A 25,837-nucleotide genomic window follows, 5' to 3' on the forward strand; every position below is an offset into this window, starting at 1 on the left:
TAAGCTAACCCTGTGTACTCCCCCCCCCCCCCCCCATGTCATGCCTATAGCAGTGTACCCCCTCTGCCCCGTGTCATGGCCATAGCCGTGTACCCCCCCCCCCCAAGTCATGCGGGCACTTAGAAAACATAGTTGACCCGACCAATTCCATGTTGACATTTGACATTCTGTATCTCTTCCATATCCCCCACCCCCAGGTCATCCCGGTGACTGTGCTCCCCACACCCCATTATTGTCACACGCGCATTCTGCTTTCCATGTATTACCACCCCCCTGAATAGTGTCACACGTTAGGGTGGTGGGGAGTCTGACATTCTGTCATCTGCTGTTATAGTGATCTAGCTAATAGTATACAGTAGGTCTGTCTGTGGGTGTACTGTCTGCTGTACCATATAGTCGGGGTGGTATACTTATCGCTGGACAGCGCCATTATTTATGTATTCATTAAAAGGTTCTTATAAAATGCTGCACTGTCCCCAAGAGCTTACTCTCTGGGAACGTTGTATTTAGTAACCCTACTTCTGTTAATGTCTGCGTTGAGTAGATCCGGTGAGAGCTGGGGACGGCATCTGCTGTGGTTATGGCATGGCATTTCCTCACCTGTGCATCTTATGCCACACTGTAACCATGATGTGAGCTGGGCCAATGAGAAGTGGTAGCAGGCAGCACTTTTATAGTTACTCTGGAGACTTGTAAGACACTTGCTTATTGTAGGAAAAATCAAGAGCTATCTCTGCTGTTTGTAATTCCTGCAACATTTGATATAGTTGCAGTCTATATTGGCTCCCTGATACTTTGTTTCTCTCTGATATGTAGCATTCAGCATATACAATATTAGTTGATATAATTCCCTAAATTTTCCCTCCGAATTCCTTGCCTTTTAATTGTACGATGTAACATAATCCGATACAATGTCGAAAGGACGGATGTGAATGTTCATATATTCTCTGTACAGTGCTGCGGAATATGTGTGCGTTATATAATAACTGGTGATAATATTCTCTGTACAGTGCTGCGGAATATGTGTGCACTATATAATATAACTGGTAATATTCTCTGTACAGCGCTGCGGAATATGTGTGCGTTATATAATAACTGGTAATAATATTCTCTGTACAGTGCTGTGGAATATGTGTGCGTTATATAATAACTGGTAATAATATTCTCTGTACAGCGCTGCGGAATATGTGTGCGCTATGTAATAACTGGTAATAAAATTCTCTGTACAGCGCTGTGGAATATGTGTGAGCTATATAATAACTGGCGATAATAGTCTCTGTACAGCGCTGCGGAATATGTGTGCGCTATATAATAACTGGTAATAATATTCTCTGTACAGCGTTGCGGAATATGTGTGCGCTATATAATAACTGGTAATAATAATCTCTGTACAGCGCTGCGGAATATGTGTGCGCTATATAATAACTGGTAATAATATTCTCTGTACAGCGCTGCGGAATATGTGTGCGCTATATAATAACTGGTAATAATATTCTCTGTACAGCGCTGCAGAATATGTGTGCATTATATAATAACTGGTAATAATATTCTCTGTACAGCACTGCGGAATATGTGCGTGCTATATAATAACTGGTAATAATAATCTCTGTACAGCGCTGCAGAATATGTGCGCGCTATATAATAACTGGTAATAATATTCTCTGTACAGCGCTGCGGAATATGTGTGCGCTATATAATAACTGGTAATAATAATCTCTGTACAGCGCTGCGGAATATGTGTGCGCTATATAATAACTGGTGATAATATTCTCTGTACAGCGCTGCGGAATATGTGTGCTGTATAATAACTGGTAATAATAATCTCTGTACAGTGCTGCAGAATATGTGTGCGCTATATAATAACTGGTAGTAATATTCTCTGTACAGCGCTGCGGAATATGTGTGCGCTATATAAATAACTGGTAATAATCTCTGTACAGCGCTGCGGAATATGTGTGCGCTATATAAATAACTGGTAATAATATTCTCTGTACAGCGCTGCGGAATATGTGTGCGCTATATAAATAACTGGTAATAACATTCTCTGTACAGCGCTGCGGAATATGTCTGCGCTATATAAATAACCGGTAATAATATTCTCTGTACAGCGCTGCGGAATATGTGTGCGCTATATAATAACTGGTAATAGCCTCTGTACAGCGCTGCGGAATATGTGTGCGCTATATAATAACTGGTAATAATAGTCTCTGTACAGCGCTGCGGAATATGTGTGCGCTATATAATAACTGGTAATAATAGTCTCTGTACAGCGCTGAGGAATATGCGTGCGCTATATAATAACTGGTAATAATAGTCTCTGTACAGCGCTGTGGAATATGTGTGCGCTATATAATAACTGGTAATAATAATCTCTGTACAGCGCTGCGGAATATGTGTGCGCTATATAATAACTGGTAATAATATTCTCTGTACAGCGCTGCGGAATATGTGTGCACTATATAATAACTGGTAATAATATTCTCTGTACAGCGCTGCGGAATATGTATGCGCTATATAAGGAAACTGTTAATAAATAAGTAAATGTCTTTGCTTGGCAAGTTCTCTTAAAAGGTGGTTTAATGTGAATACTGTGCTGAAAACGTCAGCTTCCCTTGCATCCACCTGGCATTCAGGGAGGTCAGTGTGGTTGATGCGTGTTATAAAGTGGTGCGCTGTAATTGATGTCCTGATTATCATGGGTTCCTGAGATTGGACATGTGAGCTACTGGTTAGGAATGGGCTATAGTAGGCTCATTATTACTTCACTATGGGGAAACTTGCACTGTTTTTTTTAGGTTAACACTCAATCAGTGGTCTTGAAGTCCAGGATTTAAGGATATCCCTGCTTGTGCACAGATGGTATAATCAAACTGACTGCGGAACAGGGGTTAGGCTCGGGCTGGCAATAGAGCAACTGTCTATTTGGTAGTGTCATACTCTGCAATGTTGGACCAATGTTTTTACATATTGATGGTCATCCATTTTCTTTGAGTGACCTGTGGGCCAATCAAAATACAGGGTGGGGGGGGGGGGGGTGGAGCTATGTGACGGTGTCCCTGTCCCTTGTGGCAAAAAGAAAAACCATACTATTCGTTTAAACTGGATATCAATGGTGGGAAACCATCTGGTTCTCCATCATCAATGGCAAAACTATTCTGCATCAGCCATAAAATAATCAATGGTCAATGGCCATCCCTAGGTTAGGCTGGGGAGTGGAGGGTTAGGCACTAAGGGGGAGGGTTAGACTACTGGGAGGTGGGAAGGTCAGGGTTAGGCTGCGTGTGGGGGTTAGGGTTAGGCACTAAGGGGGAGGGTTAGACTACTGGGAGGTGGGAAGGTCAGGGTTAGGCTGCGTGTGGGGGTTAGGGTTAGGCACTAAGGGGGAGGGTTAGACTACTGGGAGGTGGGAAGGTCAGGGTTAGGCTGCGTGTGGGGGTTAGGGTTAGGCACTAAGGGGGAGGGTTAGACTACTGGGAGGTGGGAAGGTCAGGGTTAGGCTGCGTGTGGGGGTTAGGGTTAGGCACTAAGGGGGAGGGTTAGACTACTGGGAGGTGGGAAGGTCAGGGTTAGGCACTAAGGGGGAGGGTTAGACTACTGGGAGGTGGGAAGGTCAGGGTTAGGCACTAAGGGGGAGGGTTAGACTACTGGGAGGTGGGAAGGTCAGGGTTAGGCACTAAGGGGGAGGGTTAGACTACTGGGAGGTGGGAAGGTCAGGGTTAGGCTGCGGGTGGTGGTTAGGCACTAAGGGGGGAGGGTTAGACTACTGGGAGGGTCAGGGTTAGGCTGCAGGTAGGCAGGGTTATTATACGTACCTACATGGTGTCTGGATTCTAAGCCATCGGGTTGCTGATGTCTTTCTTCTGACTGCATGTGTCCCAAGTCCACGGATCTCAATACCATCCTGCCTTGAAGACCACGTTCTTTGAGTCCTCTGCTCTTAATTATCCCATGCTTTGTTACACACGTGAGGCCTCAGCATCGCTGTGCGGGCTAGTAGATTGTTCTACATGTCAGGCCTCAGAATCACTGTGCGGGCTAGTAGTTTGTTCTACATGTGAGGCCTCAGAATCTCTGTGCGGGCTAGTAGATTGTTCTACATGTCAGGCCTCAGAATCGCTGTACGGGCTAGTAGATTGTTCTACATGTCAGGCCTCAGAATCGCTGTGCGGGCTTGTAGTTTGTTCTACATGTGAGGCCTCAGCATCGCTGTGCGGGCTAGTAGTTTGTTCTACATGTGAGGCCTCAGCATCGCTGTGCGGGATAGTAGTTTGTTCTACATGTCAGGCCTCAGCATTGCTGTGCGGGCTAGTAGTTTGTTCTACATGTGAGGCCTCAGAATCGCTGTGCGGGCTAGTAGATTGTTCTACATGTCAGGCCTCAGAATCGCTGTGCGGGCTAGTAGATTGTTCTACATGTCAGCCCTCAGAATCGCTTTGCGGGCTAGTAGATTGTTCTACATGTGAGGCCTCAGAATCGCAGCAGCTGTTTTATTTATATTTACATGTCAGGCCTCAGAATCGCTGTGCGGGCTAGTAGTTTGTTCTACATGTCAGGCCTCAGAATCGCTGTGCGGGCTAGTAGTTTGTTCTACATGTGAGGCCTCAGAATCGCTGTGCGGGCTAGTAGTTTGTTCTACATGTGAGGCCTCAGCATCGCTGTGCGGGCTAGTAGTTTGTTCTACATGTGAGGCCTCAGCATCGCTGTGCGGGATAGTAGTTTGTTCTACATGTCAGGCCTCAGCATTGCTGTGCGGGCTAGTAGTTTGTTCTACATGTGAGGCCTCAGAATCGCTGTGCGGGCTAGTAGATTGTTCTACATGTCAGGCCTCAGAATCGCTGTGCGGGCTAGTAGATTGTTCTACATGTCAGCCCTCAGAATCGCTTTGCGGGCTAGTAGATTGTTCTACATGTGAGGCCTCAGAATCGCAGCAGCTGTTTTATTTATATTTACATGTCAGGCCTCAGAATCGCTGTGCGGGCTAGTAGTTTGTTCTACATGTCAGGCCTCAGAATCGCTGTGCGGGCTAGTAGTTTGTTCTACATGTGAGGCCTCAGCATCGCTGTGCGGGCTAGTAGTTTGTTCTACATGTGAGGCCTCAGCATCGCTGTGCGGGATAGTAGTTTGTTCTACATGTCAGGCCTCAGCATTGCTGTGCGGGCTAGTAGTTTGTTCTACATGTGAGGCCTCAGAATCGCTGTGCGGGCTAGTAGATTGTTCTACATGTCAGGCCTCAGAATCGCTGTGCGGGCTAGTAGATTGTTCTACATGTCAGCCCTCAGAATCGCTTTGCGGGCTAGTAGATTGTTCTACATGTGAGGCCTCAGAATCGCAGCAGCTGTTTTATTTATATTTACATGTCAGGCCTCAGAATTGCTGTGCGGGCTAGTTGTTTGTTCTACATGTCAGGCCTCAGAATCGCTGTGCGGGCTAGTAGATTGTTCTACATGTGAGGCCTCAGAATCGCTTTGCGGGCTAGTAGATTGTTCTACATGTGAGGCCTCAGAATCGCAGCAGCTGTTTTATTTATATTTACATGTCAGGCCTCAGAATCGCTGTGCGGGCTAGTAGTTTGTTCTACATGTCAGGCCTCAGAATCGCTGTGCGGGCTAGTAGTTTGTTCTACATGTGAGGCCTCAGAATCGCTGTGCGGGCTAGTAGATTGTTCTACATGTGAGGCCTCAGAATCGCAGCAGCAGCTGTTTTATTTATATTTACATGTCAGGCCTCAGAATCTCTGTGCGGGCTGGTAGTTTGTTCTACATGTCAGGCCTCAGAATCGCTGTGCGGGCTAGTAGATTGTTCTACATGTCAGGCCTCAGAATCGCTGTGCGGGCTAGTAGTTTGTTCTACATGTCAGGCCTCAGAATCGCTGTGCGGGCTAGTAGATTGTTCTACATGTCAGGCCTCAGAATCGCTGTGCGGGCTAGTAGATTGTTCTACATGTCAGGCCTCAGAATCGCTGTGCGGGCTAGTAGTTTGTTCTACATGTCAGGCCTCAGAATCGCTGTGCGGGCTAGTAGTTTGTTCTACATGTCAGGCTTCAGAATCGATGTGCGGGCTAGTAGATTGTTCTACATGTCAGGCCTCAGAATCGCTGTGCGGGCTAGTAGTTTGTTCTACATGTCAGGCCTCAGAATCGCTGTGCGGGCTAGTAGTTTGTTCTACATGTCAGGCCTCAGAATCGCTGTGCGGGCTAGTAGATTGTTCTACATGTCAGGCCTCAGAATCGCTGTGCGGGCTAGTAGATTGTTCTACATGTCAGGCCTCAGAATCGCTGTGCGGGCTAGTAGTTTGTTCTACATGTCAGGCCTCAGAATCGCTGTGCGGGCTAGTAGTTTGTTCTACATGTCAGGCTTCAGAATCGATGTGCGGGCTAGTAGATTGTTCTACATGTCAGGCCTCAGAATCGCTGTGCGGGCTAGTAGTTTGTTCTACATGTCAGGCCTCAGAATCGCTGTGCGGGCTAGTAGTTTGTTCTACATGTGAGGCCTCAGAATCGCTGTGCGGGCTAGTAGATTGTTCTACATGTCAGGCCTCAGAATCGCTGTGCGGGCTAGTAGATTGTTCTACATGTCAGCCCTCAGAATCGCTTTGCGGGCTAGTAGATTGTTCTACATGTGAGGCCTCAGAATCGCAGCAGCTGTTTTATTTATATTTACATGTCAGGCCTCAGAATCGCTGTGCGGGCTAGTAGATTGTTCTACATGTGAGGCCTCAGAATCGCTTTGCGGGCTAGTAGATTGTTCTACATGTGAGGCCTCAGAATCGCAGCAGCTGTTTTATTTATATTTACATGTCAGGCCTCAGAATCGCTGTGCGGGCTAGTAGTTTGTTCTACATGTCAGGCCTCAGAATCGCTGTGCGGGCTAGTAGTTTGTTCTACATGTGAGGCCTCAGAATCGCTGTGCGGGCTAGTAGATTGTTCTACATGTGAGGCCTCAGAATCGCAGCAGCAGCTGTTTTATTTATATTTACATGTCAGGCCTCAGAATCTCTGTGCGGGCTAGTAGATTGTTCTACATGTCAGGCCTCAGAATCGCTGTGCGGGCTAGTAGATTGTTCTACATGTCAGGCCTCAGAATCGCTGTGCGGGCTAGTAGTTTGTTCTACATGTCAGGCCTCAGAATCGCTGTGCGGGCTAGTAGATTGTTCTACATGTCAGGCCTCAGAATCGCTGTGCGGGCTAGTAGATTGTTCTACATGTCAGGCCTCAGAATCGCTGTGCGGGCTAGTAGTTTGTTCTACATGTCAGGCCTCAGAATCGCTGTGCGGGCTAGTAGTTTGTTCTACATGTCAGGCCTCAGAATCGCTGTGCGGGCTAGTAGTTTGTTCTACATGTCAGGCCTCAGAATCGCTGTGCGGGCTAGTAGTTTTATACTTTGCAAGTCTCATGTTGTAAGTAGTTCTTTGATTCAGTTTCTTAAGCTTTGTCTATGGGGTTTTCCAGTATATATATCTCTGCATCACTCCATCCCTTGTAAGTGATTGGGGAATACCAAGCCACAGGTACTCCCATTTCTTTAAGAGTCCATCAAGGCGTTATTGCTTGCTTCTATTAGCTGACCATTGGTGATCATTTGGTCTACTGATATGCTACCAGCCAGGGAATTGCTCTGCCACCTCCCGTAGGAGGACCTATAAATAAAGGCCTCTTGCACTGCGTAATCCAAACCTTTGTTCTAGAGAAGATGTGAGCGTAATTACAGTCTGAGCCATTGTTGCCTGTCTTGTCATGTGATCAGATAGATCCTTTCTTGGTGATGTCTTCTGGGATACACCCATTTCTGTATGTATGATTACTGTCCTTGTGCAGAGTGTGATAGTGTACTGTATGTGTGTATACACACAGGGGCTTTCCTAAGCTAGGTGGTGCTGGATGCAGCAATACTCCTGTGTGTTGGCATGAGCCTAGCAGTTTGGCTGCATCTATTTGCAGTCCTTGCCCTCTACATGCATGCTGGGCCAGGCGAGTTTCAGTCACTAAGATTCAAGGGGAAAGAGATCAAGAGGTAAAGGTGCCCATACACTAGGGTGATTTGGTCACTTCTTATGTGATTGCGATGATACATCACATATTGTTAACATCCGATCCAATGTGCAGTGCCATCGTGTCTCAGGCTTGGCGGGGATTGCATGCTATACATCATATGTAAAATGACTGCATACAGTACGCAGTCTTGCTGCCAGGGAGGTGCATGGCGGGCTACTTCTACCATTTGAGTGTTTGCCCCTCTGTCTGGGGTTGGGTAGACATTTATTAATTGATGGTACTTCAGCTTTAAACATGAAGATACATTTGTATCTGCGGATTAATTTCATCCACCGTCCTGGCCATTCTAGCACACTGCACCTATCGTAACCCGTGACGTTCCTCTTTCCTGCCTGGGTTCTCGCTCTCAGTTCTGGTGCATCTGTTGCTCTCTGGTATTTGTCTGAGAACGGAGTTTTGTTTCCCTTGTGTCTGTGGGTTTTGTCTTAAAACCTTAACATGCTCACCGTTCCTATTCATTGTCGATAATCGCTAACATTTCCCACCCGCGGGGCACTGCGACCACTGTGTGTGGGGATGGCAGAGGGCGGGTGGTTTCAGTGGGGCAGCAACATAGTATGGATACATTTAGTCACTAAATCAGCCTAGTGGGAATGCTAGGGGCCTGCGGCCTACACGTTAGGCGCAAACATTTTGTTATTTGAACCAACTAAATTTTTTTTGAATGAGGACACGAGATAACTGATGTCATTATTTCATCCCAGTTATAAGCTGGGCAGTGGTTCATCTCACAGAATGGACTTCAGTGTTTGTACGTCACTGTGCAGGTTTCAATGATCACTGCCATTTTCATCCTCCCCAGTTCTGTTGCCGTTTTTATGTTCTTACCTTTTTGGTTCTTTTAAATCTTCAGTTGAATTATAAGGGTGTGGTACGGGACGCCGACAGTCATTATGCCGACAGCATGGCGAGCGCAAAAAAGCCCCTTGCGGGCTCACTGCGCTCGCCACGGTGAGGGCACGGTGGCTCTCGTAGCAAGCCACCTAATTCTATTCTCCCTCTATGGGGGTCGTGGACCCCCACGAGGGAAAATAGCCGACGGCCGTCAGGAACCCGGCTGTCTGCGTTTTGACAGTCAGGATCCCGACGTCGGGTAAACGACTGTTGAGATCCCGACTGGCACCCGAATTATAATTGTTAGATGTGGGGCTGAGTCAGTACCATGATGGATGTCATTGGTTCTGTTATAATGGTTATGGTGAATAGGTTAATCCTTAACAAGAAACCTTTTCAGCAGTTGGTTAACCCTGAACCCATGCAGCGTTCCTGCTAGGCTGGTTGAGGGGGAGAGCTTGGAGGGAGGCCAGCAACTTGGTATGTGCTGGGCACATCCCCTAGAGTGGGCACACAGTCAATGCTGCATGCTTGACACTTAGCATGGGAAAATCTTCTTATCGCAGCTAGTCTAGTGTTCATTCTAGCACCCGCTATCTTTGAAAACCCATGCAGTTCCTCTTTCCTACCTGGGATGTCGCTGTCTGCTGTAGTGCTTCTAGCACAGGTCTGGTTTGCATATCAGTGCTGATATACAGAATACACTGTGCTAGAAGCACTGCAGCAGACAGCGACACCCCAGGCAGGGAAGAGGAACTGCATGGGTTTTCAAAGATATCGGGAGCTAGAATGAACACTATAGTCCTGTGCATTAGGGCGCCAGAATACATCTATCGCCCCCGCATCGGTACTAAACGCACCAACAGCCACTTTAGACCAGCGACTAATTCTCTCAATGAACTTAATTGCCAGCCTTGAGGTTATTGTGGTAGGAAGATCTCTCTGGTGATCAATGTTTACTCCATTACTTGGGTACCCGCAACTGCCTGTATCTGGTTATTCGGCCTGGTAAGCAGCAAACATGATTGTTCAATCATATTCTCACTCTTAGTACTGGGAGATGAAGTTTTATGTCCGCACAAGAGAACAAGCTTCTGGGTACAAGACAGAGTGCCGTTGATGATCTAGGCTGAGAAGCCAGCAGCAACTTTGCATTCTGGCAACAAATACCGGGTAAACTTTCTAAAGTGCTGGATGGAATAGCAATCAAAGTGGGTACACAGATGCGGGTGTTATCCATTGTCCTGGTAGGAAGACCCTGCTTATCCTGCCTGACACTTTGCATCTACACCATATCGTGCGTGGACTGGCTGCTTGATTGGGTGGGATCTTCCAAACCTCTCCACCCAGAATCTAATAATCGGCTGTTTGTTGAGCACAATAACAGGAGTGTGACTTTCTGCTGTGGTGCTTCTAGCACAGCTTGGTCTGTATTTCAGCACTGATATAGAGACCAGTCCTGTGCTAAAAAGCACCACCACAGAGGGCTTCAGCTATATATATATATATATATATATATATATATATATATATATATATATATATATATATATATATATATATATATATATATATATACACACACACACCCAGGAGGCCTGGCATCCTGTAATGATATTCTTTAACCTGGACAGTTGGGACCCTCTGTTTTTGCCTGACATTGGCCCTTTGTGGTGGTTCTGCTGCGTTCTGGCGGTTTTGAGGGAAAGTAAATGTAGATCAGATTTACTGATCGAATACTCACATTTACTAGGACTGTTCATGTGACTTAAAGCCTTAAATTAGAAAGGTTTATTATTGAATTAAAAAGCCACTACTCCGAGACCTGTCCAGTCTGATTTGAGCAGCCTAACGTTGATGCAATCCTGGGTTTAATTTGTGAATTATATATATTATAATTCTCCAACTCAGCTGGCGCTCAGTACTAACAAACAACTGGTCCCGGTGCCCGAACAATGATACACATCAATTGACTCCCTTCATCAGGACACGATGCTACAGGCTGTAGGATTGTGTCCTAATGAAGGGGAACAAACCCGGAAAGCTTGTTTTACTACACATCCGCATTTTGAAAAATTTTTATTGCCTCCGGAGTACCATTCTTCTTGGATTGGAGGGAGGCGCAGGGCCCTAAAATATAGTACTGTACATTTCAGAAATCTAGGGATAAAACTGCTGCAGTAGAACCGCTTTCTGGACATGTTGGCATCTTTTTGTATCTTTTAAACAAATTGTAATTATATAGGCTGTACTAGTTGGTAGTGTGACTCGGCAGCGTGGGCGGACGGTGTTTGCTGCTTAATGGCCTGGCATAACTCTGCCCCTTCATCATGCTGGACAGAAGTTTTCATTCACCCATGGAGGAAGAGGTTTGGTTGCCTTGTGTTACCTCCACCACTCTAAATGGTTGGGCCTTATAATGTAGCGGTTGCAATGTATCTGTATTCAACCTCCCGATCCCTACCCTGCCCCCTATACCAGCCGTTCCCTACCTTATTTCTCTCCCATACTCCTTGATTAGGCTTTACATTTACAAGTACCCCCTCCTCTCAATTTGAAATACCCACAGTACTTATGAGTGGAGTGGGAGCGAGCGAGCGGTATGTGTGTGTGTCTTTATATAAATGAGTAGTGGAGGAGCAGTGTGCAGTCAGGAATCGGGCCCCTCTGTGTCTGGCCGCTGGCTGTGTACTGTCTCCGGTAGCGGAGGAGTAGTGTGCGGTCAGGAATCGGGTCCTTCTGTGTCTGGCCGCTGGCTATGTACTGTCTCCGGTAGTGGAGGAGTAGTGTGCGGTCAGGAATCAGGCCCCTCTGTGTCTGGCCGCTGGCTGTGTACTGTCTCCGGTAGCGGAGGAGTAGTGTGCGGTCAGGAATCAGGTCCCTCTGTGTCTGGTCGCTAGTTGTGTGCTGTCTCCGGTAGCGGAGGAGTAGTGTGCGGTCAGGAATCGGGTCCCTCTGTGTCTGGCCACTGGCTGTGTACTGTCTCTGGTAGTGGAGGAGTAGTGTGCGGTCAGGAATCGGCCCCTCTGTGTCTGGCCGCTGGCTGTGTACTGTCTCTGGTAGTGGAGGAGTAGTGTGTGGTCAGGAATCGGGTCCCTCTGTCTGGCCGCTGGCTGTGTACTGTCTCTCTGGTAGCGGAGGAGTAGTGTGTGGTCAGGAATCGGGCCCCTCTGTGTCTGGCCGCTGGCTGTGTGCTGTCTCCGGTAGCGGAGGAGTAGTGTGCGGTCAGGAATCGGGTCTCTCTGTGTCTGGCCGCTGACTGTGTACTGTCTCCGGTAGTGGAGGAGTAGTGTGCGGTCAGGAATCGGGCCCCTCTGTGTCTGGCCGCTGGCTGTGTACTGTTTCCGGTAGTGGAGGAGTAGTGTGCGGTCAGGAATCGGGCCCCTCTGTGTCTGGCCGCTGGCTGTGTACTGTCTCCGGTAGTGGAGGAGTTGTGTGCGGTCAGGAATCGGGTCCTTCTGTGTCTGGCTGCTGGCTGTGTACTGTCTCTGGGGTTCCTGTTAACACCTGTAGGATTAATGTTGCTGCTTCCTTCCCTGTGTCAGCGCTGTGCAGATGAACGCTGATGTCGGAGGGCAGCGCCCAGTGGATTGCCGGTCAGGCAAAAGCACAAGATGACGCTGCAGACAGAACTGAAAGTGATGTATCATGGTCCGTCTCCATGGCAATGAGTGACTACTTCTGCCATCTGGAGACTTCTTCTTTCGCCATTACTAGTACCCCAGGTTGTGAATCGCTGCTCTACACTGTACAAAACTGCTAATTTGCAACCTACAGTATAGAGACCTTTCCCCATACGTTCGCCACCCTGCCTCATGTAGGACTTGCGAAGACTAGAACCTGTGAACGTGCCTTACATAGTGGCAGTGTAAAAACTGATCCCCCTGGCCATGGTCCTGTCTTTTATTCAGCTTATCATTGGCACTCTTGGTGGATTAACCCTATCCTGCCTTTGGGTGGTACAAGATAGGTTTTACCTTCTAGAGCTGGAGCTTGTCCGCACATAAAGAGGTTAGCTAATGTTCTAGACATGTGCAGTGCTAAGATGGCCTTTGACATATGTCATGAGAGAGTTCTAGTTTGCCTGCTGGACCAGGGTCCTAATGGCGGGACTCGTACAGCTCCGACAACAACAAAAAGCAGTCCTTTTGTAGATGTCTCCAGAAGAACTGTCTGCGCTATAACATTTGGGATAACTCCGTGTGCAGCTGTTCTACCTGCCATACCCATAGTGGAGATGTCATACTCTGGGGAGCCGTCCCACCTGCTCTATAGAACCTGGATGCCCCGTCTGTTTTAGTCTCCTGGGGGTTTTACATAATACAAGACTGACTGTAACCTTGGTGATCAGGTAAAAATACAAAACTGTTGGGAATTGTCGGGTGCAGGAGGGTTTAGGTAACATTTGCACTATGAATACTATTCTAGTCTGGTGTATTGTATTTAGTTACATTTTTTGGTCTTTTTGATTGTAGTTTAGTTGAACTTAAGATCTTTTATTTATTTATTTTTTTCAGGAAGATTTTGTGGGTTTCACTGATAACCGAACTGCACGACGCCCTGTACGCCTGTCTGGCAGATCTAATAAAGGTAACTATTTCTCTCCCCGACCTGTAGTTTTTGGTGGCCATACAGTACTGCGAGAAGACATAGCAGCCTATAACCATTCGGTCCCCCCTTGAGTCAACCCGGGACCTTCCCGTGCAGCAGGATTGCATGCAATATATCGGATAAGGTACTTGTGCATGTATTGCAAACAATCCGGTTCCCTGGCCTCCGGGCGGGGCTGCGAGTCCGGGGGGGGTAGGACATGCAGTCAGGGCCGACCTCCGGCTCTGATCCGATGCGCAGGTACCCGCGGATTGGATGGGGAACCATACACATGTGATTTGTCCAGTTTTACCTGATTTCGTGGTCCGGTCTGTCCGAGTTGTGTGAAATCAGCTCAAATTGCATAAATAAACAAGATGGTGTACCAGCGCAGGCTGACCTAAAGTATGATGGGAACGGTATCTTTTACATTATATTTTATTAATATTTGATTAGCTGTAATTTAAATTATGAAGTTCCGTATTAAAATCTTTTTAAAAATTAATTAAAATAGAATAAAATTCTGCTCCTGAGGAAGCTGGGAGGTCAATCCCAGGGAAACGCGTTGAGATTTATATCGCCTTGGACACTCATATCCACCATCACCAAGGGCAATCCTCGGACTAAGGACAATCCGATTTCCTTCATCCAAATTTGTCTCCATAAAAAACATCTTAATCAATCCGAGACAGGTCCAGAGGTTTACCACCTTTCCCATCAGAGGAACCTAATTTAATCTATGGACTCACTGGCCATCTGCTTTTTAATTGGAGACAACAAACTGATGTCCGTATATAGTGTTCACTCTAGGAGTGACGCTGGGGGGCGGACCGGGCGGACCGGGCACACCGGCGTCACAGCTGGGGGCGTGCCCGGGCCGCCGCGTCACCAGAGGAGGCGTGCCCGGGCCGCCGCGTCACCAGAGGAGGCGTGCCCGGGCCGCCTCCGTAGTCCGTGAGCTGCCGGGGGAGCCTAGCGCCGCCGAGATTGCGGTGCTGGAGCTTCCCCGGGCACAACATTAGACAGGCAGCAGGCTCTTTTAGCGGGGCACTGCTGGAGGGGCAGGGCGCATTTTGCCCTTTAGAAATCAGGCAGGGCGCAGCACCCCGCTAAACAGCCTAGCGGGAACACTACGTATAGTACAATGCCCTATACAATTGCTTCTATGTATTGTGATGGTCACCAAATTCCGGGATATTGAATGTCCCATCAATTTAAATACATTTAAAAAAAAAAAGATTTTTATATGGAACTTCATAATTTTAAATGACATCTAATTAAATATTAATAAAATATATTGTACAATATACCGTTCCCATCATACTTTTTGTCAGCCTGCGCTGGTACACCATCTTGTTTTTTTACATTTGACAACCCCAGTACCAGCTGCAGATAGTAGTGCACCGATCAAGTCTGTTTTTCAAATTGCATAAATGTATGGTCTCGGCTTAGTCTCCTATACAAAAATATATATTTTAATGTTATCAACCTCATTAGAGTGTGTTAAATGTGCATAAATAACAATAATAATTGTGGGTTCAAGTACAACTATTGTCAATTGCTTTTGGTTAATGATGGTGATCACACAGTCTGTAGGGAACTGCCTGAAGCAGTAACTAAGTGTCAGTAAAATAGCCATCAGCAGTGACCATGAGGCAGTTGAGGTCCTTCAGACGCTATCCCAGCATGCATCAGTGTGATAAGAGCGCTGGTGTCAAATAAGTAAAAGTATTTTGTGTATTAAAATAATAAACCTGAAATAAGAGTGGACACATGCGAATAAAGAACTGGTTAAAACAATGTTTACATTCTTTTATTTCATTTTTATTATTTGCATACACAAAATACTTTTCCATATCTGACACCAGCGCTCTTATCAAACCGATTCTAATTGTATCATTCATCGGAGCTGCTTTATCCATACAGAGCGCAGTACAGAAATAGTCATTATCTCACATGCTCTTGGCAATACTCACTGAGGTACAGATTGGTCTTTAAAAACTCTGATATACAATGTACAAGCCATGGGACATTCTTACCAATACCATTGATAAGGTCAGGGTCTTCGTTAACATTGTAATTTGCCATTCGTTCTTCAGATGTTAATTTTATGGGCTAAGTTTCACACACACGTGGAATTACTTTGACTCTTCCCGTCCCCACTCCCCCCAATCACCACCACTTGCAGTTCGGCCTGGTGAACAGCTGACATGACTATCAATTATAGAAGAGAGATAAAGCTTTTTGCTTTCTACACTCATTGGTAACTGATAATTGCCTAGAGATCACGTGATCCGTGGAGTTACTCTCATGTGTGTTTTTGTTTCCTTAGGTCAGAAATATGTAGCCTCGATACGCCGTGCACGAACTGTTCCCAGTGCGAATCCTCCGAGTCCTGGTCCCAGTGGGAAGCAAGCGGTAACTGCTGTAGCTGGTGCGAAGCAAGATAGCCCAACTAGTACTTGTGCAACGCAATGGGGACCTACTGCGGCCAGTGTGAAGCAAGACAGCCCTGCTACGACTAGTGTGACGCAATGGGAACCTACTGTGGCAAGTGTGAACCAAGAAAGCCCTGCTAGGATTAGTGCGACGCAATGTGGACATGCTGTGACCAGTGTAAAGCAAGACAGCCCTGCTAGAACTAGTGCAAAGAAACGTGCACCTTCTGTAGACAAAGCTAAGCGATGTGGACCTGCTGTGGCCAGTAAGAAGCAAGACAGCCCTGCTAGAACTAGTGCAAAGAAACGTGCACCTTCTGTGGACAAAGCTAAGCAATGTGGACCTGCTGTGACCAGTAAAAAGCAAGACAGCCCTGCTAGAACTAGTTCAAAGAAACGTGCACCTTCTGTGGACAAAGCTAAGCAATGTGGACCTGCTGTGACCAGTAAGAAGCAAGACAGCCCTGCTAGGAATTGTGCGGATCAATGTGGACCTGCTGTGACCATTGTAAAGCAAGGCAGCCCTGCTAGAACTAGTGCAAAGAAACGTGCACCTTCTGTTGACAAAGCTAAGCAATGTGGACCTGCTGTGGTCAATAAGAAGCAAGACAGCCCTGCTAGAACTAGTGCAAAGAAACGTGCACCTTCTGTTGACAAAGCTAAGCAATGTGCACCTTCTGTGGCCAAATCTAAGCAATGTGGACCTGCTGTGGCCAGTGGAAAGCAAAACAGCCCTACTAGGACAATTGTGAAACCAGAGGCATGTGCTGTGACCAGCCCAAAGCAAAAAAGTCTTTCTAGGCCCACCGCAAAGCAAGCAAGCCCTTCTGGGACCAGTGCTGAGCCAGGCAGCCCTATTAGGGCCAATACTGAGCAAGAGAGACTTTCTGAGCCCAGCGCTAAGCAAGGTTTCACCCCTGAGAAGGTAGTTCGAGTACATCTCACGCAACTTGACCCCTCATTGTACAGCTTGAATTCCTCGTTTCTGCTTTCTTCAAGAGAGACGCAGAGAGCCCCCATTACTCATAGTGCGACTCTGTCCTCCTGTCTTTCCCTTCCCACTGAGAAACAGATAACGCAGCAGCGCCCTGATGATGTCACTCCACCTAAGCAACAAAACTGCTCCGCCCTCCCACCAAAACTGAGCAGACGTCCGAAGCGGAAGAGGAAGCGAACAAGTCCTCCATCCAACTCCGACACATCACCCAATGAGGGCAAGTCCAACTTTTTGGAGGTCAGCCCAGTTGCTCACACAGAGGAAGCCTCTTCGTGTCTGGATGCTCCTGCAAAGGAAAGTAAAGACGTCACTCAAAAGGAAAGTACATCGCGGCCGAAAAAAAAGAGGGCTGGTAAATCGCGAAAGTCAGAGTTTTCAGAGGGAGTTTCCAAGGTCACCAGTGACAGAAAAAATGTTGATGCTTCTTCTGAGCTTTCCAGCGCTGATGCACAGCAACCCGCTGGGGAGACATCTCATGGAGCCGAAACCGAGGTTGCAGGGCCGGGCTCCGAAGCGAAAGTGAGCGTTGAACGAATTGGGTCTCTGACCCTCAAACTACAAAGGCTAAGAGATAGTCGGCTTCCCAAAGTTAAGTGGAAACTACGAGCTACTTCTAGGCAAGTGAGTGAGCAGGAAGGTGAAGAGAGAGGTGGAGAATCTGAGGACAAGGAAAAGGGGAAAGAGAAACTACTGATGGATGTTGATCTTGCTACTGACTGTAGACTAAATTCTGCATTAAGCACAGAAGCGTTGCCTAAAAAGGAAAAAACCACTGATGAAACCTTGCAAGATAGCAAGGATCCAACCGAAACTTCAGCTGTCGAAGGAGATAAAATGTCAACCGATGAAGAGCTCTGTCATTCTGAGGAGAAACCTTCGGAGACGACTGTTGCATCTGGGTCTAGTCTAGCAGTCAAAGAAGAGCTCCCGGAAACTGTAGAGACCCAGTTGGCTCAGGGTTTAGCACCAGTACATGAACTGACTGATCTGGGAAGTGCCCCTCCTGCCTCCACAGAGTCCACCGGGAAAAAGCAGAGAACGTTTAGAAGGGGGGATAGAGCTAAGCAGAGTTATTCTTGGCGATCCGAGCGCAGTGCCACTCGGAAGCTTCTAGCCAAGGTGAAGGAAGCGCAGAGCAAAGCGCAACCAAATCTACAAGCTCCGTCTTCCAAAGCGGTGACCACCAAAAGTGGTGACTTCATCAGGCCCGTGGTGAGTTTGCGCCCTTCCCGCGTGATTAAAATGCCTCGCAGATTCTTGGACGATGAGCCATCTCCTGTCACTGAAGCCCCAGCCAAACAGGCTCTGTCCAAGCCCATTATTACCATGGCTGAACTGGAGCAGCAGGTGCTTTCCGATACCCTTCTGCCCCCTTCTGACCCTCGTTTTAGTCTCTTTAATGAAGATGATCACCTCAACTTGCTACCTCCAAACTCCCCCCGTACAGACTCAACCCTGACGGTGTCCTCTCATTCTTCATCCGCTTCATCACCGGCTCTACAGTCCGCTCCATTAGCTCTTCCTGACAACGCACGCAAAAACATTCTCCGAGCCCCAACTTTTTGTTGGAACTCTTCCAGTATTTCAGCTACTGATTCCCATGAACCGCAGTGTTCCGCTAAACCGTTTTTTCGGCTGTCCTCTCCAGCCTCTCCCGACGAGCCTTTGCTGCCTGGTTCTCCTCCATCTGCGCCATCCTCCCCTCTTCCTTCTGAACCCCCTCCCAAGCCAGAGTCTGCCAAGCGGTCTCCGCTTCTTCGTGCACCTCAATTCACTCCCAGTGAAGCACACTTGAAAATTTATGAAGCGGTTTCCCTTCAGGACAATGAGGCCAAAAGGACTCCCTCTGCCGGTACGAACAGCCTAAAGCCAAAAGACCACAGTCCAATTACTGCAGTCACTGCTTCTTTACCAGAGGTCCTGTTGGCCCCTTCAGCAAAGCTTGGTGATCTGCAGCCTTTAGCTAGAAGGGCGAACCACTTGACCTTACCTCTGTTTGCTGGCACTGGTTCGGAGAACTTGGCACCTTCCATCTCATCTGAAGTCTCTTTAGCAAACCCTGAACAAACTGAAATGCTTCCTGAGCCTGCTGAAACCGCATCCAGCGATCTAGTGAAAAATGCGACATCAGTAAAACCACCGAAGATTGAAGCCATGACCCTCCGTAGTAGCCACTTTCTTGGAGCTCTGTGTAAAGTTTCCGTCAAGTCACGATCCCAGTCTCCTGTGGAGGAAGGCTCCTCTTTTCCACCAAATGATCTCCCCCTCTCCGGCACAGACAAGAAAGTCATCAGCCTACTGAAAAAAGCCAAAATGCAGCTGTTTAAGATCGATAAGCAGAAGGGCGTGGACCTGGTAAGTGTTACTGTTTTCCGTTTATTTTTTGGAGAGGTTCTATGTCCACTTGAGAGATCAGAGAGACTTAAGATGGCTAAAATGCGTTGGCGGTTAGATCCGGAAGCTCTATGTACTTACTATTGGGCTAACATTTTGAAGGTTTTGGGCACTTTCGTAGCATCTTCGATTTTTGGGTGTCTTGTTTCTCCTGGGTTTGCTGCAATTTGAAGTTAATGTCTAGCTCAACTAGCCAGAAAATGACGCGTTTCGGTGCCCAATGGAGAAGTATGTTGTGAGAATGCTTTGTGAATAGGTTGGAAGTGCCCTGTTTACTCTCTGGCTCGGATTTCCATAAGCCCCAAGGTGCTCAAAATCGGTGATAAATTTGATGCTACACCCAGAATAGGACATCCTAAAGCTAGAAAGGAGATAACTGTACAAATCAGATCTGTACAATACAGCTGGGCTGTAGGGAAGCAGAGGAGGTGTCCGGGTACTATCAGGGGCAGCGCTGTATATAGAGCACAATACAGCTGGGCTGTAGGGAAGCAGAGGAGGTGTCCGGGTACTATCAGCAGCGCTGTATATAGGGCACACATTAGTACAATACAGCTGGGCAGAGGAGGTGCCTGTGTACTATCAGAGGTGGCTGCTGTTGAACGAGTATGAGAGAGAGGAGATGCCGGTATAGACGGTCGCAGAGTAGGAGAGAGCTGTAATTGAAGTGAGAGAGAGAAGGGCTGTGAGAAGCGCGCTCTGTGCCAAGGAGCTTACGTTCTAGAGGGAGGGGGAATATAGTATATTATAATCCGAGTCCTAATAGTCTCTTGTTCCTCAGTGTCCTATATTCCCAATTTAGCAAGAAGGATCCAGCAGAAGTATAAATCCAGGTGTACAAATGCAATTCAATGCTTTTGGCTAATGCATTTACGTAATAGGCCGCTGCTTATACGCGTTTCAGGGTGTAGCTGCGGATTCCTCAGATGATACAGAACCTGCTCAGAATCTGGAGAATGACAGCTGTTCAGGCGGGCAGGTAATTAGCCTTATGGGAAGCACAGTGGGTTCTGTCTATACTGTATTCCTTTTGTCATCTGACCTTTATTTTATTTTTTTTAAAGGGGAAGGACTCTCCTCTGCAGGGACCACGAATTAAACATGTGTGCCGGCACCCTGCCGTTGCCCTTGGACAGCCTCGTGCCATGATCCCAGAGGACATCCCTAGGCTCAGCGCTCTGCCCATGTGTGAGAGGACGGTGGCTGCCCCCTCAGTGGAACTCGCGGAAGGTAAACCACCTGAACCCGCGGCATTTGAATTGTCTGCTTACTTTTGTTCTAAGTAAATGCTGCTGCAAAGTGCTACGAATAAAGTTTTATGCACAGAAAAAAAAAAAAAAAAGCTCTCCTTTGCAGAACACTATAAGATATGTTCGGATTAGGTGGTGTATAACAGTACATGAGATCTGATCGTTCCTTCCCTTGTCCCCAGACTCCTCGTCTGCTTCTGAGCCCGAGCCCACCGCCAGAGTGAGACAGCGGCCAGTGAGGCAGCCGCCAGCTCCGCCACCGCGCCGGACGAGGCGAGTGTCCAGGGCCAGACTGCGCATGACCAGATGTGGCGAGTGCGAGGCCTGCAATGTGATGGAAGACTGTGGGAAATGTGGCAACTGCAAAGACAAAACCAAGTTTGGAGGTCCCAACACCAAAAAGCAATGCTGCGTGTAAGTGTCCGCCAGGTGGCAGGCAGGATTCCTCTTGTAGCGTGCTCCAGTAATCACGCCGACACCGTATGTTGACATTGACAAAAGGTTGTCGCAATCTAAAGCTTAACTTGCCAACAGTCGACACATGATAAGGTCAACATGAGTGACCATTTTATTCTTCTATCATCTTCCACGTGACGGGCGTCAACATCACCCTAAAACCTAGAAACTCTCATGCCAACCCTTTTCCTGTGTTTACTGTTTGCTTGTTCACCTCTTGCTTGTGTCAACCTTTTGTCACTGTCGACCTTTTGTCACTGTCCACCTCGTCACTGTCGACCCTTTGATCCACACCGTGATGAAGGGGTGGTGTTCTCGTGTTTGTTTAATTTTCCGCCATTGGAGTGTTCACATTTGAATGATGAGAGATTAAATTGGTCATGTGCGATAGGTGACTTAACCTATAACAAATGTTAGTTGCTGTTCTCCTGACTAGGCAAAGTGTGTTCATCTGGAGATTGACCATGTTCCGAGACTGTCTCCACCTTACCCCGGGCACTAACCTATTTATCTCTCCAGGAACCGGCGGTGTGAACGGATTGAAGCTCGCAGGCAGCAGAGACAGTCGCAGAAAGGTGAGCTCCTTACATCTGTTGCCTAGTAGATGCCTGTACCTTCAAGACACCAGGTGGTTGTGCCTCCAAGCCACCAGGCGGTTGTGCCTCCAAGCCACCAGGCGGTTGTGCCTCCAAGCCACCAGGCGGTTGTGCCTCCAAGCCACCAGGCGGTTGTGCCTCCAAACCACACCCACATCTAGAAATAGATCACTACATCATCAGTGTGGGAGGGACCGGCTTATGTGAATTGGAAGTTGTGTGCGGCATAATGAGAAGTGAGGGTACTACAGTGTGTACACATTACTTCTGTCCCCATCGGATGAGAACTTGAAATATAACACCTCTTTTTCTTGCTGTTGTGATGTTCTATGGCTGTAGCCTGTCATATTGTAATATTTGTAATGGTTTACAGGACGGAGAGTGATCAGACACCTTCCGCCGGCTCGCGAGAGCCCCTGTGAGTCGGATGAATCTTTCCAAGATGTTGGTAAAAATGAAGACACTGAAGCCTCCGACCGCCTAGAATCCAGCCAGACGTCGCAGCGGAAGTCTAGCCGCCGCTGCGTCAGGCAGCGCCCATGTTATGGCCTGTTCCCCGATTCCGAGGATTCAGACTTCGGCCCCAGCGTTCCTCGCAGGAAGCAGAGGCGGGAGTCTGGTAAGCACAGTATTGCCGCTTGATCTGTATGGGTTCCACCACCTTGATTCATACGTGGAGGGAGATGTACTAAGCCTTAGAGAGTACCAGACGATCCGCTCCTAACTGTCATGTTGCAGGCTGTGTTTAAAAATAAAACAGGAGCTGGTTGGTATTTATCTCTCTCCTTTGTATCTTTCGACAAGGCTTAGTACAAATGCCCGCTAATGCCTTACGCATTAGTGGGCGTGATCTCTACAATTGGCAATGTACGGCGTGATGTGTACCGGACGGAAACCGTTTTTACTTTCATGTCACAGATTTGCTTCCCCAGGACTCGGAGGAGCAGAGCAAGCCACGTAAAACGCCCCAGCAGCCGCTGATCCTCCGTGCCAGGTCCGGGCCAGAGCAGGTGAGACGTGGATCAGATAAGGCATTTTGTGGTTCCCATCTGTCTTGGTTCATTCTCAGCCCTTCAATCCCTTCCTGTCTCTTAGGACTCCATGTGGAATGGTTCATCATCCAAGATCAGGTCTTCAGACGGAACCCACAGGTTGCGCGTGGATTTCAAGGTGAGTCTCCTCCGTGGCTGTACATGGGATCGATCCAATATATACTGACCAGTACAGCTTAGGTGGCTGCCTCCTCTGTGCCTTAGATGCTGGCTTCTCCATATTTCCCAATGAATTAATGAGTGTCCTTCTTTCAGGAGGACTGTGATCTGCAGAACGTGTGGCTTATGGGAGGACTCAGCGTCCTGACTTCTGTCCCTATAACGCCAACTCACTTGTGCCTGCTGTGTGCCAGTCACGGTGATCACGAGGTAAAGTAGCCGGCTCTCTGAGCCAGAACCGTGACTGCTCTTGTGTTCTACTCATTCTCACGCTGGTTTTTCTTCTCCCCAGTTCCTGTACTGTCAGGTGTGCTGCGAGCCTTTCCACGCGTTCTGTTTGGAGGAGGCCGACCGCCCGCTCCCCGTGCAGGAGGACAGCTGGTGCTGCCAACGATGCAAGTTCTGTAACGTGTGTGGGCGCAAAGGGAAGTTCAAAAAGCCTTTGCTCCAGTGTGAACTGTGCCAGACAAACTATCACATTAACTGCCTGGGACCAAATTACCCCGTCAAGCCGCCACGCAGCAGGAAAGGCTGGGTAAGCGCACCTGATGCTCCGGGGTCTCCGCTCCTTAGGTCGCACATGAAAACGAGTTTGTGGATTTTGGGTTTGTGTTGCACAATCAGCGCGAATACGCTCACCTTGAGGGTGCAGGTGGAATAGGGCTGATGGTAAGACCTCTTGGATCCCGCACATGTGACCGGTCCCAGGTTCCCTCCTGCTTTCCTCAGTGGTCCAGCTGGTGACACTGGGATACTGGGGACTTCTACTGCAGCCTGTAACTCTGAGACTTTAATTCTACTACTCCATATTTCTGTTCCCTCCATATTGGTGTGGGAATACTATCCTTGATTAATAGAGATTGTGTTCCATTGGTAGTGTCACCTTCCTTTATGGTCTTTAGGTTCTAACCAACATGTGACTCCACAGTGATTGTGAATCCCAGCATGCTTTACCAGCTGATCCATGGGAGTGTATGCTGGGACCGGTAGTTTCCCAACCGTTGGAGAGCCATAGATTGGCCTGTCCTGTTCTCCAGTGTCCTCCATCCGAAATAACTATTAATGCAGGGATGGGGAACCTCGGCCCTCCAGCATTTGTTGACCTACAAATCCCAGCATGCCCTGCAATGGTTTTAGCATGGCCAAATAGAAAAACTGTAGCAGTTCATGCTGGGATGTGTAGTTCAACAGCTGCTATGCCAAAGGTTCCCCATCCTGACTTAATAGAACTTCTTTATTAATGTATCCCGCTAGGATTGCACAGTGAGGCTCAAACCCATGGTCAGTCGGCATGCCGGCATAGGGTCGACGCAAGGCTTTCTCGTTTTTTTGTTTCCCCAAAATAAAAAGGATTTGTACCTATTTTTATCATTATATACCTCCTTCATACCAAACGAAGGGGGTATATAATAGTGCCGAGCACATTACTTTTTGTTGACCTTTTGCTTCTGTTCACCTTTTGACCTTGTCGACCTAATGCTTGTTCACCTTTTTTATGTGTCGACCTTCTGCCTATGGACCGAATTATCCATACCTGGTCAGATAGCCAGCACTAAACTAGGACATTTCTAGCTGCCTATGTGGCATATTAGCATTGGCACTGCCATCTAGAGTGAAATCTGCCTTTGGTCTTTAGGTGGCTGCTGGGAAATCCATGTGCAGGTTCCTTTCTCTTTGTGTAGTTTGTGTCTTAATGCCGACCTTGTGCTTTGCAGCTTTGCTCGTCTTGCGTCCGCTGCAAGAGTTGCGGCGCCTGCCCTGCCGTAGACGCCGACATGGAGCTGACAGAGGGCGGCAGCCTGTGTACGGATTGCTTCAGCCTCTACAACAAAGGTAAGACTCGCTATTATTGTGGACTTTCCCTGCCCTTCCCCTGTGCCTGGATTGCATTATGCCCCCGTCCTCTCCCCACAGGGAACTTCTGCCCCATTTGCAGCCGTTGCTATGAAGAGAACGACTACGAGAGCAAGATGGTTCAGTGCGTCCAGTGCGATAAGTGGGTGCACTCAAAGTGTGAAGGACTTTCCGGTGAGTCCTGCGGCCTAGGGTGGTGGTTTGGGGTTCTACTGTGAGGCAACGCCATTAACTCTCCTGACCTATCCGCAGATGAGGGCTACGAGATCCTGTCCAACTTGCCTGAAAGTGTGGTCTACACCTGCCCCCCGTGTTTGGGGGACAGTGGGGCAATATGGAAGGAGGCCATGCTGTCGGAGCTGACTGCTGGTCTTCACGAAGTCCTGCAAGCATTGATGAGCTCCACACTTTCTGCCTCGATGTTGCATTGCGCACAGGTAAGACTTGCCCGCTCCTTGCACGGTTCCAAATGTTCCCCAAATGTTCAGAATGCACTCACAGTGTAACCATAGCAACCTCTCCTCCAGCAGTACGGGGATGACCTATCCTTTGTCTTCCTATAATTGTCCTCTTTGTGTTTCAGTGCCTGTGTGGTGATGTCGAAGGGAAGGCTCACCAAAATCCATGTGACCTGGAGTCCCTGGGCGATCTCCTAGAGGCGGGACACTACACCTCCTTAGTGAGTGCCACGCTTCCTGTCCCGCTGACACGTTTTTCTCTTCTGTCTAATCCTCCTTTGGTATTTACCCATCATTCCTAAACCTGTCTCCATAGGCCAAGTTCAACAACCACGTTGTCTGGATTATCCAGAACAATTTAGAGTGTGGGAGACTGGAAGAACATGGGGAAGCCGTAAAGTCCTTGTACATTAAGGTAAAAGGAGACTTCCATTGTTTTGTGATGTCATGATTGCATTGGATCGCAGAACGACTAGCAGCTGATTGTGATGGCATCGGATCGCAGAACAACTAGCAGCTGATTGTTTGTGATGTCAAGTTGGCATTGGATCGCAGAACGACTAGCAGCTGATTGTTTGTGATGTCATGTTTGCATTGGAACGCAGATCGACTAGCAGCTGATTGTTTGTGATGTCATGTTGGCATTGGATCGCAGAATAACTAGCAATTGATTGTTTGTGATGTCAAGTTGGCATTGGATCGCAGAACG

General features: G+C 47.9%; 1 protein-coding gene across 2 annotated transcripts in view; it reads left to right on the plus strand.

Moving 5' to 3' along the window:
* The window catches only part of KMT2B (lysine methyltransferase 2B), a 50,517-nt gene that overhangs the window by 988 nt on the left and 23,692 nt on the right, over positions 1-25,837 (plus strand). For both annotated transcript variants that reach the window (XM_083161979.1, XM_083161978.1), the window contains exons 2-17: positions 13,402-13,474; positions 15,807-19,264; positions 20,208-20,282; positions 20,368-20,533; positions 20,736-20,967; positions 21,529-21,584; positions 21,979-22,224; positions 22,524-22,615; positions 22,701-22,775; positions 22,913-23,026; positions 23,109-23,351; positions 24,532-24,649; positions 24,731-24,844; positions 24,923-25,107; positions 25,254-25,349; positions 25,445-25,543. In XM_083161979.1, the coding sequence (XP_083018105.1) occupies positions 13,402-13,474; positions 15,807-19,264; positions 20,208-20,282; positions 20,368-20,533; positions 20,736-20,967; positions 21,529-21,584; positions 21,979-22,224; positions 22,524-22,615; positions 22,701-22,775; positions 22,913-23,026; positions 23,109-23,351; positions 24,532-24,649; positions 24,731-24,844; positions 24,923-25,107; positions 25,254-25,349; positions 25,445-25,543 (5,442 nt within the window). The remainder of the gene's footprint in view (positions 1-13,401; positions 13,475-15,806; positions 19,265-20,207; positions 20,283-20,367; positions 20,534-20,735; positions 20,968-21,528; positions 21,585-21,978; positions 22,225-22,523; positions 22,616-22,700; positions 22,776-22,912; positions 23,027-23,108; positions 23,352-24,531; positions 24,650-24,730; positions 24,845-24,922; positions 25,108-25,253; positions 25,350-25,444; positions 25,544-25,837) is intronic.

Source organism: Crinia signifera, chromosome 19 (assembly GCF_055691185.1).
Source record: "Crinia signifera chromosome 19, ASM5569118v1, whole genome shotgun sequence".
Taxonomy (NCBI): Eukaryota; Metazoa; Chordata; class Amphibia; order Anura; family Myobatrachidae; genus Crinia; species Crinia signifera.